The sequence below is a fragment of the Sabethes cyaneus genome, chromosome 2 (genome assembly GCF_943734655.1).
Source record: "Sabethes cyaneus chromosome 2, idSabCyanKW18_F2, whole genome shotgun sequence".
NCBI classification, from domain to species: domain Eukaryota; kingdom Metazoa; phylum Arthropoda; class Insecta; order Diptera; family Culicidae; genus Sabethes; species Sabethes cyaneus.
Genome location: NC_071354.1, coordinates 114,416,827 through 114,430,333, shown reverse-complemented (window position 1 = coordinate 114,430,333; position 13,507 = coordinate 114,416,827). Strand labels below are relative to the sequence as shown.

Below are 13,507 nucleotides of genomic sequence, written 5' to 3'. Positions count from 1 at the left end.
GAATTGGGCAAACTTGCATTTCGCACAGTATGGAATGGACGGGATTTGATTCTTCTGATGTTTTGACAACATTTGGAAGCTGTTTGAGTTCATTACATGTTGCCGCCCATGTATAAATTTTTATACGGTTTAATTTGCTTTTACCATGATTTTTGGGGCTAACGTATCATTAAAAATAATGGACCAGGTCAGGTCAGGTTTGCCCAGAAATTCTCGATGGAACGCAGCTGGGGGACGTTGGGCAGGTTCGCCGACTTGGGTACCAGCCGCTCCATATCCTCCAACGATCGCTTCGAGTAGTGGACCGATGTCAGATCCGGCCAGAACACCGCGTCTTCGCCCATATAGTATTTCTAAATGAACGACGCATCTTCCGGCAGGCACTTCGTACTATAAACTTCCCCGTTCACGGCCAGCCCGGAGTGAAAGAAGAGCGTCTTTGACATCCCCTTCTCACTGATTGTCAGCCACAGCAGCACCTTCATGGGAAACTTGGTGTGTGAAAAGAACTTCATCTCGGAGCTCACTTTCTTCGTGTGGGAAGTAAAATACGAAATGCCCTGCCAGTCGTTGCCATCCAGGGCGAGATAGGTCTCGTCGTCCATCACCACCGTCACGTCACGATTTGCCGGGAAAATCGTCTTGACCATCTTATTCAGTCGCTGCGCAGCGATGTAGCCACTCTTCCCTCGGTCTTCCTTCAGTATCCTTTGGAGCTTCTTGTCACTCAGGGTCGTCGGTCGTCTGGAACCGGGCTTTCTTACGATGGTCTGATTGTTGTCCAATAGTGCCAAGATGTTGTAGATGCAGAAACGGTATCAGGTACCAGGTATCAGCATCTTTGGCTCGAGCAGCACATTCCTCACAATCATGTGGAAGATTTGTGCCTTGTCCTTCTTGCCCGTGTCTTCATTTACCTGATGAGGACGGGAAGGAAAACAGGAGTAATAGGAAGGGGTGGATGAAGGTTTTGGACAAACTCCGGAACGGGCGTATCCGGCGTCTACAAGTGCCGCACGACATCCGTTTTCGACGCGACGGGGAACGACATCCGTTTGAACGCGCACGCTTCTAAACGGAGTAGCTTCACTGTTTTCGCCATCCCGGTTAGAGTTCGACTGATAGAGCTATAGAATTTTTTTTTGTAAGTAAGCTAGTATAATAACCTTCCATGGATAATTGATCTCACTCAATTAACTGTCTTAGTTATTTTTTATCGCCATCCGAAAAAAGTCCATGTTTTGATGCATACGTTAATAGGGCTTCTCAAAGTCTGCGCAAAATGAGACTAACATCAACCGATTCCTTGTATTTTTTTACATTGAAACAAGTATCTTGTGAGATTCCAAACTAGCGGCTTCTAATTATTGGGATTACGAGCTCGTTTTTGCCCATTGTGCATTAGATGAGGTAGTAGAATTAAACGGTCACATTAACATTTTTTTCTCTTTTGTTATCTTAACAGGTATGTTGTTTTTATTGCATTATTATCGTACTATGAACTAATCCTTTGCTTTCTCCGCAGATTTCATATAATTTCATGTTGCCATTTGACCAAATTCCAGATGATTTGGTGCCGCTAACAGCTCATTTCAAGCAGCTCTTGTCATATGCTAGCAAACATCAACCTCTTTTGCTGTTCCTTGATTCAGTTGATCAACTAACCGGTACTCAAGATTCTAGCAAGGTTTCTTGGTTGCCAACTAGGCTACCTGCAATGTGTAAAGTTAGTATAAGCTATTTTATGATAAAGGATTTTGTTTTATTTTCAAGCTTGATTTTGTTCATAGGTGATAGTATCTTGTGCAGCAGAAGAATTCAATCCAGTCGTTTCTCAAGAATATCACTTACTTCGCCGAATGATTGATGTTGAAGATAACTTTATAGAGGTATCTGCGCTTGGAGAGGATCTAGCAATGAATGTAATTAAAATGTGGATGGCAACGGCATGCCGAGATCTAACTAACTATCAGTGGCGTTTGGTTGCTAACGCTATAAGTAAGTGCTCGCTGCCAATTTTTGTTAAATTAGTATTTGCTGAAATTTGTCGATGGAGAAGCTATACTCGACCACAGGATACCCATCTAGCTTCTACTGTCATGGATAGTATAATGATGCTATTCGAACGAATAGAAAAACAACACGGGCGTATTCTTGTCTTTCACGCATTGGCATATATCACTGCGGCAAAATCAGGATTATCTGAGAGCGAGCTAGAAGATTTAATTTCTCTTGACGATCGTGTTTTAGATGACGTATATCAATATCATTTGCCACCAGTAAGACGAATTCCACCTCTCTTGTGGACGCGAATACGAAATGATCTTCCTAACTACCTTAGTGAACGTGAAGCGGACGGAGTAAATGTTATGAATTGGTATCATAGACAATTTAGAGATGCAGCAAAAGAACGATATTTCAAAAATATGAATATGGCAATGTATTTTCATTCGATGATCGCAGATTATTATCTAGGTATATGGGGCGGGAAGCCCAAACCATTCAAATACACTGAAATTCAGCGACATCGGTTCGGTCTCACAGATAAGGAAGGTATCGCAGATAGAAAAGTTCCCATACAACCGTTAGTATTTTCTAATAAAGAAGGAAAAGTAACTAGATACAATTTAAGAAAGGTATACTTTTGAAAAAATAACATTCATTTTTAAATATACAAATACTTTTTTTTCAGTTTGGAGAGCTTCCATTCCATCTCGTTCGTTCTCGAAGATTTACTGATTTATATGAAAATGTATTATTTAACTACGATTGGTTACACGCCAAGCTTTCCAGTTGCCCGCTTCAAGCGGTGCTTGCAGATTTTGAAGACGCTTCTGTTAATATAGAAGATAAAGATGCCAAACGTGAGCTTATGCTAGTTGCCGATGCTCTACGCCTAGGAGGCGCAATTCTTGGTGTATATCCAAACATGCTAGCCGCTCAATTAGTAGGCCGCCTATTACCGGAAATAGGGGGGAATCCCAACATTAAAATGTTGCTTGAAGCTTGTGATAAATCAGGTCCAAAGGACTGCGCCCTGATACCACTAAACCATTGTTTACACACACCGGGTGGTCCGCTTAAGGTATTCCACTTTTCTTTACTTTTTTGCATATCTTACATTTAGAACATGTGAGGGATTCCACGCCGAGTGACGAAAAAATAACATATTTTTTAATTTATCATTTTTGATTTAGCTGAAACTTTGCATAGCTGTTCTCCTTAAAAAATGGTGTCATTTGATCATATCAGGTATTTTTTTAAGATGTCGACTGCTTTTTCAAAAAGGCCTAACCAAAAATGGTGCTAATCCATTAAATATTTTATATTGGAAAAATGGTTTATTTGATCGGTTTATTTGTCTACAGCAAAGTTGTAGATAATAAAATTGCCTTTCTAAAAAAATATGTGCACCGTAAAAAAATTTTTTTTGTTGAAAAAAAAACGAAAATAAATCTACAAAGTTAAATATCTAAAAAAGCGCATTTTTAAAAAAATTTATTTTTCGACATGTTAAAGGTAACAATATACACTACTTTTTCTAAAAGTGTCATTGCTGGCGAACAAAGGGCAAATAAGTAATAATATTTTGAAAATTTTATGTTTTTTTTATTTTCACCAAAAATAATTTTTTAGTGTATAACTTTTTCTAAAGATGAGAATTATAATAAGTATCATCTTTAGAAAAAGTTATACACTGTAAAAAATATTTTTGGTGAAAATTAAAAATGCAAGAAATTTTCAAAATATTATAACTTATTTCGCTTTATTCGCCAACAATAAAACTTTTAGAAAAAGTAGTGTATATTGTTACCTTTAACATGTCAAAAAATAAAATTTTTTAAAAATGCGCTTTTGTAGATATTTAACTTTCTAGTTTTATTTTCTTTTTTTTTTTCAACAAAAATTTTTTTTACAGTGCACATATTTTTTTTAGAAAGGCAATTTTATTATCTACAACTTTGCTGAAGACACTATTTCGATCAAATGAACCATTTTTCCAATATAAATTATTTAATGGGTAATAAATAAATTTAAAGAATAACAATCACATCACTTATCAAGGTGAATCCCGATCCAACGAAACCTGCCTTACTAACAAGTCGCAACTCCTTCCTGTAATCTTTGCAGGGATGCAGAGGTTAACACGGTCCCAAAAACAGCAAAGATTACACTAACACTCCTTCCCCAATCCCATCTGATTGCAAGGACGTGGCCGGCGCAGTTATTGACAGTAGAATCAATATATATATATATAGAATGCCAGTGTCGCTGTTTTTCTACAGGACTCATTGTGGTAAACATGATGCTAACAATCTGTATTAAGTTTGTGAATCGGGAACTTCATTGTCAAAGTTGCTCATTGTTTTTTATCTGTTCTTTATCTGTGCGCTGGTTGGTGCTGTCTTCAGTGCGCTCACCGCTGTGTTTTCATGCCAGTAAAATGTTTTTAAACGTTCTTTTTCTTTTCGTCCGGATGAATTGAATCCCACAACTGCGTCCTTTTGCACCGATTTTTCAGAAATTTGAAGAAAGCGAAGTTTCCAATCGCATTACTTGGCAGCCTTATTTGAAATTTTAAACTGGTTGTCAAAGTTTGACAATGAGATTCCTCTTTTGATGTATCTCAGGCACACACACATATCCATATATAACGTAAATGCATTATCTGAACATGTGTGATGTTAACCACGCGCACTGCAGCGACACTGGCATTCTATATATATTGATTATACTTTATTGACCCTTTATATATATCGAGTCACTGAATTTTGCACAGTGAGGATTCAGGGGCGGACTGGCCCACCGGGCAACCGGGCAAATGCCCGGTGGGCCTCAGTAAAAATTTCGTTACACAAAATGAGATTTTCCAAAATTTTTATTACAGTTAAATTCTTTCTACGATGTTCGATTGCTGGGGCCCCATGATTTGTGAAATCAACCGATTTGATGATTGAAAATTCAGCTTCAAATGGGACTGTTGGGGCCCCGAACTTTAAACCAAAATTTCTCTTTCAATTGAACTTTTTATATGACTCACGAATGTTCAATTGCTGGGGCCCCATGATTTGTGAATTCAACCGATTTGACGATTGAAAATTCAGCTTCAAATAGGACTGTTGGGGCCCCGAACTTTAAACCAAAATTTCTCTTTCAATTGAACTTTTTCTATGACTCACGAATGTTCAATTGCTGGGGCCCCATGATTTGTGAAATCAGCCGATTTGATGATTGAAAATTCAGCTTCAAATGGGACTGTTGGGGCCCCGAACTTTAAACCAAAATTTCTCTTTCAATTGAACTTTTTATATGACTCACGAATGTTCAATTGCTGGGGCCCCATGATTTGTGAAATCAACCGATTTGATGATTGAAAATTCAGCTTTAAATGGGACTGTTGGGGCCCCGAACTTTAAACCAAAATTTCTCTTTCAATTGAACTTTTTCTATGACTCACGAATGTTCGATTGCTGGGGCCCCATGATTTGTGAAATCAACCGATTTGATGATTGAAAATTCAGCTTCAAATGGGACTGTTGAGGCCCCGAACTTTAAACCAAAATTTCTCTTTCAATTGAACTTTTTATATGACTCACGAATGTTCAATTGCTGGGGCCCCATGATTTGTGAATTCAACCGATTTGACGATTGAAAATTCAGCTTCAAATAGGACTGTTGGGGCCCCGAACTTTAAACCAAAATTTCTCTTTCAATTGAACTTTTTCTATGACTCACGAATGTTCGATTGCTGGGGCCCCATGATTTGTGAAATCAACCGATTTCATGATTGAACATTCAGCTTTAAATGGGACTGTTGGGGCCCCGAACTTTAAACCAAAATTTCTCTTTCAATTGAACTTTTTATATGACTCACGAATGTTCAATTGCTGGGGCCCCATGATTTGTGAAATCAACCGATTTGATGATTGAAAATTCAGCTTCAAATGGGACTGTTGGGGCCCCGAACTTTAAACCAAAATTTCTCTTTCAATTGAACTTTTTATATGACTCACGAATGTTCAATTGCTGGGGCCCCATGATTTGTGAATTCAACCGATTTGACGATTGAAAATTCAGCTTTAAATGGGACTGTTGGGGCCCCGAACTTTAAACCAAAATTTCTCTTTCAATTGAACTTTTTATATGACTCACGAATGTTCAATTGCTGGGGCCCCATGATTTGTGAAATCAACCGATTTGATGATTGAAAATTCAGCTTCAAATGGGACTGTTGGGGCCCCGAACTTTAAACCAAAATTTCTCTTTCAATTGAACTTTTTATATGACTCACGAATGTTCAATTGCTGGGGCCCCATGATTTGTGAAATCAACCGATTTGATGATTGAAAATTCAGCTTTAAATGGGACTGTTGGGGCCCCGAACTTTAAACCAAAATTTCTCTTTCAATTGAACTTTTTCTATGACTCACGAATGTTCGATTGCTGGGGCCCCATGATTTGTGAAATCAACTGATTTGATGATTGAAAATTCAGCTTCAAATAGGACTGTTGGGGCCCCGAACTTTGAACCAAAATTTCTCTTTCAATTGAACTTTTTCTACGACTCACGAATGTTCAATTGCTGGGGCCCCATGATTTGTGAAATCAACCGATTTGATGATTGAAAATTCAGCTTTAAATGGGACTGTTGGGGCCCCGAACATTTAACCAAAATTTCTCTTTCAATTAAACTTTTTCTATAACTCACGAATGTCCGATTGCTGGGGCCCCATGATTTGTGAAATCATTTGAGTTGAGCTGTTGGGGTCCAAGCTCCGAAAATATTACCAGTTTCAATTCTGAGTATTCAAAAGTAGAATTAGTAAATCCACATCCACGAGCATACCAAAATATATTCAGTTCCTCTTCGACACCAACACCATTTGGATTTCCACGCCATATACTTCGTTTTGGCGGTGTTAATGGTAAGTCCCAATTTCTCAATAAATGACCTAAAGGCTTCTTTCGCTGCTCTACTTTTGGTTTCGGTGATATCGACATCATCCGTAAAATCAAAAAGCACGTGAGGTCTCATCTGCTATTCTGACTCATAATTTTTACTCATCCAGCATCACACGAATCAACGTAACTAGTTCTGTGGGAAAACAATGTCCTAGCGTTAACTGTCACAACTTATTTCGTTTGACTGAATCGTATGCCGCCTTGAAATCCTTAAAAATATGATGAGTCTGCAAGGTGTACTCCCGGAACTCGTCAGTTACTAGACGCAGGGTAAATATCTGATCCATCGTGAAGCGACCCTCATAAAAACCAGCTTGATACTCGCCGACGAAGAACTCAGCTAACGGACTCAGTCTAAAACACAGGATAGGGAGAGCACCTTATAGGCAAAATTGAGCAACGTAATGCCTCGACAGTTTTTACTCTCAAGTCGATGTCCGTTTTTAAAATTGTGGAAATGAGACCAATCAACCACTCCTCCGATATTTATTTTCCTCCCATATTCTGTTCCTGACAATGAGGTGGCGAATTGTTTCGTACAGCTGCTCGCTCCCCGTTTTTAGAAGTTCAGCCAGGATACCATCCTTTACAGCAACCATACCGTTTTTCAGCTCACTGATTGCTCTTTTGACCTCCTCCTGCGTTGGCGGCTCCATAGTTTAGCCGTCGCTCAAAATTCTTATCCTGTACCTGCTGATCTTCGTGTTTACTAGAACGCTACCTACCCCAAACACTAAATTGGCATGAAAAAATAAAATTCACTGTGGAGCGAGAAGTAGATGGAAAGTTACCATTTTTGGACCTGCTGATTACCAGAAAGGAAGACAATACTCTGAAGTTCAGCATTTTCCGCAAACCAACATCTACAGACTCGAATCAATTCGGGGCCCAAAACCAAGCAGCCTTTCACTCTATGGCGCACCGCCTGGTCAATATACCCATGGAGAGAGAGGACTTTGCAGCCGAAAGCCAAAAAATTCAGAAAGCGGGTGAATTGAATGGGTACGACAAGAATTTTGTGGATAAAATAATCGGTAACCATATCCGTAAAAACAGTGTCAAAACACCACCACTTTACAGCCGGAAAAAGAGCAAATCCACAGAATCAGTTTGCCTTTTTACCCTAAAGTGACGAACCACATTAGGACAATTCTCAAGCGACACGGTTTCCATGTGGTTCATAGAAGTGGTAATATATTGCAGGAGCTTTTAAGGGGGACCCTACTCCGGAAGACCGAAAAATGATAGATTTTCGTAAAAAAATTTCAGATGCAGAATTATAGTGAAGTGTTCGGGTATTTTGGTTATTGGTTAAGGTATATTTGAAGATATATTTTGTATTTCTTGGATACCAGGATAGTGATTATTATGCTGGTGGCCGGTGGACGCGTGAATGCCCTTTATAAAATAGTTCCTTGCTGGCGGTACGTGGCGGGAACCAATGGAGTATCGTAGAACGGATTTTCAGGATGATTTTGAAGCTTTAGGCCAATACCTAAATTGTTACGTAGCGGTTTTTGAAAATTCGAAAAATTACTAAAATGGCGGCAATTTTTTCCAAAATAAAGGTGTTTTTTCATCAAAAATCGCCAATTAAGAGGTCATAAAAAATTGAAAAATTGAGATATCGTAAAACGGCTACGTAACAATTTAGATAATTCATTTTTACCTGCTGAAAAAAAAATTCAGCCAAATCGGTTCGCTAGATTCTGAGAAACACGTACCGCCAACTGAAGAAACATGGTTTCGGGGAAAACGTGTTCAAAGTTTCGTATAGCAATGGAGTTCCCTTGAGGTGACTTCACAATATTTGCCGTAAGTTTTCAACGAGATCAGATATCAAAAAATCGTTTTGGCATGACATTTCTGAAGGCATAAGCGTCTCGAAAATGCAAAAAAATAAAATTCGATTTTTCCGACTTTCCAGAGTAGGGTCCCCCCTTAAACAATCAAGAAGATAAAGTTCCGCCCGAAGAACGGTCGGGTATCTGCGAAATCCCCTGTAAGGATTGCCCAGCGGTGTATATTGGACAAACCCATCGAAAATTTAAAACTCGGCTAAAAGAACATAAAAAAGCTGTGGAAAATGAAAGGACCAACGGTTCGAGTGTAGCGATGCATTCTATCTGCCTCCAACATGAAACTGATTGGAAGAATGCAAAGCTCCTAAAAAATGTGAGAAAATCCTCTCATTTGAATGCGTGGGAATCGATGTACATCAGCACCGCCGATCGGCTTTTGATGAATGAAGATGAGGCGCTCATCTCATCGCCTCTCTTCCAACTGACGAAACTGAACCTGTAGCAGACAACAAATCACAATACGTATTCAGTCGACCACCGCTCCGTAGATGGGTTGGATCAAACCCGAAACCGGTTAGCGAAAAAGGTACTTTTAATGTTTTGTAAGAACCATAAGTGATGTGACTTGTTTGTTCGGGATAGCTATAACTCGGCACGGGAATCGCCTGCACTATGAACTGTTCTGTTCTAACGTGTAGACGCAGTAAGCTACTCATATATATTGAACTATTGACATCCTATCATTTATCACGCAAATCAAATCAAATATTCACGCTGCGGCAGATCCTCCAAAAAGTTCATGAATACAGAATTCAACGCACAATTATTTCATTCATTTCAAAGTTGCGTATGATAACATCGACCGTTAAATCATGGCCATTCTAACCTCGCAGGGGACTTTATCAACGTGATGGTTCCTCGTGTGGGCTGTTCAACATGCCGTTACAGGATGTTGAAAGCAGCAACACACAAACACAATCTTCAGCAAATCTAGTTAGTTCGTCTGCTTTCCCAAAGAAATGGATATTGTCGACAGAACAGTATCTGTGGTGGTGGCTGAACAAACTAAAATTCAAAGTAGCGAAGATTGGGATGAAGAAAAGTGCGTCCAAACTAAAGTACCGTGAACCTCTAATATGATGCACACGCTAAAAGCTGGTAACTCGGTCCTAATAACGACTGAGTTTGTTTTGTTTCGAGCATCGAGCTGCTATGCTGCCCGTTCTCCCGGTACTCGACACTCGACAGTGCCTGAGTCGAGTCGAGTTGCACGACACGACTTACAAAATAGAGCCCATATTCATTAGATTTACTGTCCTTGTAACGCTGATGTCTTTTGAGTAGATGTCGTTTTTTGTGTTAATTTACTGCCATGAGAATATTGCAAACTGGGGCCCCTAATCTCAAAGGCCCGGTGGGCCCTTTGGCTCCCAGTCCGCCCCTGGTGAGGATGATCGGTCACTCCCAACCTCATTCACTTGATTCATTATGCATTTTCACTGGTTCGGGTCAATCACTGAGTGCAACCATTGATATGTGCAATCAGTCTAAGCTAAGCTAAGCTAGTAGGTTTTGTTCTGACGGAGTGTTTTACAGTGTGACACATATATATTCGAACAAAAATCATTTTATGCTTGCAACGCCATATACAATTAATACAATCAAACTAATATCATGTGCGTGTGTCATCATGACTCAATGTCGTTTACGTTTTTGCGGTGTAGCTACTGGTGTAGCTTTTTTTGCACCAAAACTGTTCGTTTTCGAATTTTGCGCTACACCATTGCTACACTTTTTCTGCACCAGTTACACCAGAAAAAATCATATGGGTTGTGTACAAGACACGACCGCATATATAAGTGACGCAGGACTACGTAAATCTCTTTGTAGTGATAGTAGCATGTATTCATGCTTGTAATCATTCGATTCTTCATGTATACATGCTATATGCAACATATAAACATGCTACAGCGTTGTTTGTATGTAACATTTATCAAAGTAGTAACATTGCATACGTTCAATTCTCAAAAGATTGTGCATTTAAAAACCACTTAACAAAATCAAGAACACAAACTATTGCTTTCCTGCTACCTTACTGAAATTAAAGATCAAAGAAAGGGATCTTACCAATTCAATCCTATTTTATCAACATCACATCTTTTTACTACACTTCTAATGAAACGGCAAGCATGCGTACAGAGTCGTATTGTAACCGAACACTACAGCTGTAGCACATTTTTCCAACACAGATATCAAATTCGGCTAGGTTTAATCGTCTCGCAGTAAAGAATTTGCAATCTGTTGGGACATCGAACTTGTTTCATTTTTTCTGGCATACTTCCCTAACACAGACATTAAATTGGACTAGGTTTAATCGCGTTCGTAAGAAATCTGTTGGCACGAGGGGGCTTAACACTCTTTCTGGCGTACTTTCCAAGCAAGGACATCAAAATGGTCTAGGTTTAACCGCGGTGATAAGAAATCTTGTTGAAATGAGGAAACTTTGTCACTTGTTTTGGCTTACTTCCCAAGCACAGATATCAAATTGGTATAGGTTTAGATCATCGTAAAGAATCTTCCAACCAATCACGAAGCGAGAATTCTGGTAAAACATAGGTTCATTATTTTCAATTTTTCGATAGTTCAACATCAAGAATCCATATTTTTCTTCATTTGGGTCAATTCTTAGAAGATTTTCCGATCGATTGGTGTAAGAATATTGAAAATCGATAGGAAAACCGCTGAGCTCTTAGCGCTCAACACCTTTCATTTTTCGTGACGCTCGCATTTTTCGATTTTTTGGAATGACACCCTATCTCAAAACTTGCCGTAAGACATAGTCCTACGTCAAAAAGAGAGTGTAGCTGGTGCAGATAGGAAAATACCAACACACACATACCACATCACTGCTGCTGCACCGCAAGCGTTCGTTTATCCAGCGAAAAGTATAGCACCAAACGGTGTAACTACACCACAAAAACGAAAACGACATAAAAGTCTTACTTGACGTAGTTTCATTTTCGTATTGTCTCATTCGGTGTACGCGTACCATGCGGTATCGAATTCCGTACAGCTTCGAAATCCGTACACTTAATAGAATTTGCTTGATTATATGTATGCAAAATATTAATAACAGGTCCAGACCCATTTTTTATTAGCATTATATCGATGTCTAAATATGGGCAGTAGGCTATGAAATACAATTAATATAAATCAAACTGCAAATGTCTGTCGGATTTCCTTGTCCATTTGCAGTGTCGTTAGCAATTTGCTAAGAAAATCACTTTCAATAAAATCAAGTGTAAAGCGTACTTGAAGTGATTTTCCTGTTTCAAATCCCGAAAATAGATTTGAAAGGTAGATGATTATCGTTGTACAGTTATATTTTATTCATTATAGCATTGGAACAATATTTATTCATCTTATTTAATACTGTACGGATTTTGAATCATTTTTACTAGTTGAATCTAAATCCGTACACCAATGCAGTATACTTAGTTATCCAACTTTATTCCATGTTTTGAAAAGAAAATAGAAAGGACTAAAGCTAAACACATGTCGATATACTGGAATATGGCATTTCTGATGATATATAGTGGAAAATCGTTTAGGAAAGCATCGAGATAGTTTGCAGTTCCGGTCACTACGATAAGAGCAACCATATTGAATCGGTACTCTCGAAATAACGGAGTCCCTTTCAGTAAGTTTTTAGTTTTCCGTATAATTTGCAATAAAAATTAAGAAAAACTGCTATATACTGTTAATATATGTCAAGTTAATTTACTCTAAAAATGTAAAACAAATTTATTTTAAAGCCCAATATTTCCTGAGGTATAAGCAAAACAATGTAAGAGGATTTGGCACAAACGAGATTTACAAAATAGAGGTGAGGTCTAATCGACACCAAACTTGATATTTTAACATTTCGACCACAAATGAACAATTTGGTTTTAGTACGAAAATATTGGTTCCAGTGTGGAGACTGTGACTGTAAATGAGTAGCACTGAAACACAATGCATCGATTATGAAGAAAACCATATTTTATCAAGCAGTCAGTCAAATAAATAAAAACAACATAGCAATTAACTTTTAACTTATTGCACGGATTTAGATTCATGACTATATAGGCGTTAGTTAATTTTAAACGTGGTGTACGGAATTTGAATCAAAGGTGTACGGATTTTGAATCAGACATGAAAAAGTGTACGGATTTCGAATCAAAAGTTGTACATTTTGTCCTCGATTTTTTATAACTAGGTGTAATTTTAGCTTCCTGTGATTCCAAATAATGTTAAAATAAGCAACATACAGTCAAAAGAAAATGTGATGAATTGCATATTACAATTCCATAATTTTATATTGACCATTCTAATTTGTCTAGTTCTTAGGTGTACGGATTTCGATACGGCACGGTACCAATGTTTAAGTTACGGTCGTTGATAATAAGTAAATTCAGAAACGGTGCTGCATGCAGCACTATTTTTCGTGACCTCGAACATCTCGGCATAAAAAGAGGATTTGCATACTACATAGTTAAACCCCGAATTAATCCACCTAGCGGCGTGACCTAGCCTTTCTACTGCCACAATAATCAATATTTAATTTCTCAGGAACATCTATAATTAAGTTGACTATATTTTAAAATATCCGTTCTGTATTCCTCAAAATCCTTATTTGCCAGTAAAATTAACAACGTATTGCGTACAATAATTATATTTTCTTTCCTTGGGTGCATAAATAC

General features: G+C 38.3%; 1 protein-coding gene across 1 annotated transcript in view; it reads left to right on the top strand.

The window, feature by feature from the left end:
- LOC128735901 (NACHT and WD repeat domain-containing protein 2) overlaps positions 1 to 13,507 on the top strand; it is a 330,075-nt gene that overhangs the window by 187,002 nt on the left and 129,566 nt on the right. The window contains exons 7-9 of the mRNA XM_053830380.1: positions 1,526 to 1,726; positions 1,791 to 2,636; positions 2,693 to 3,085. Of these exons, the coding sequence (XP_053686355.1) occupies positions 1,526 to 1,726; positions 1,791 to 2,636; positions 2,693 to 3,085 (1,440 nt within the window). The remainder of the gene's footprint in view (positions 1 to 1,525; positions 1,727 to 1,790; positions 2,637 to 2,692; positions 3,086 to 13,507) is intronic.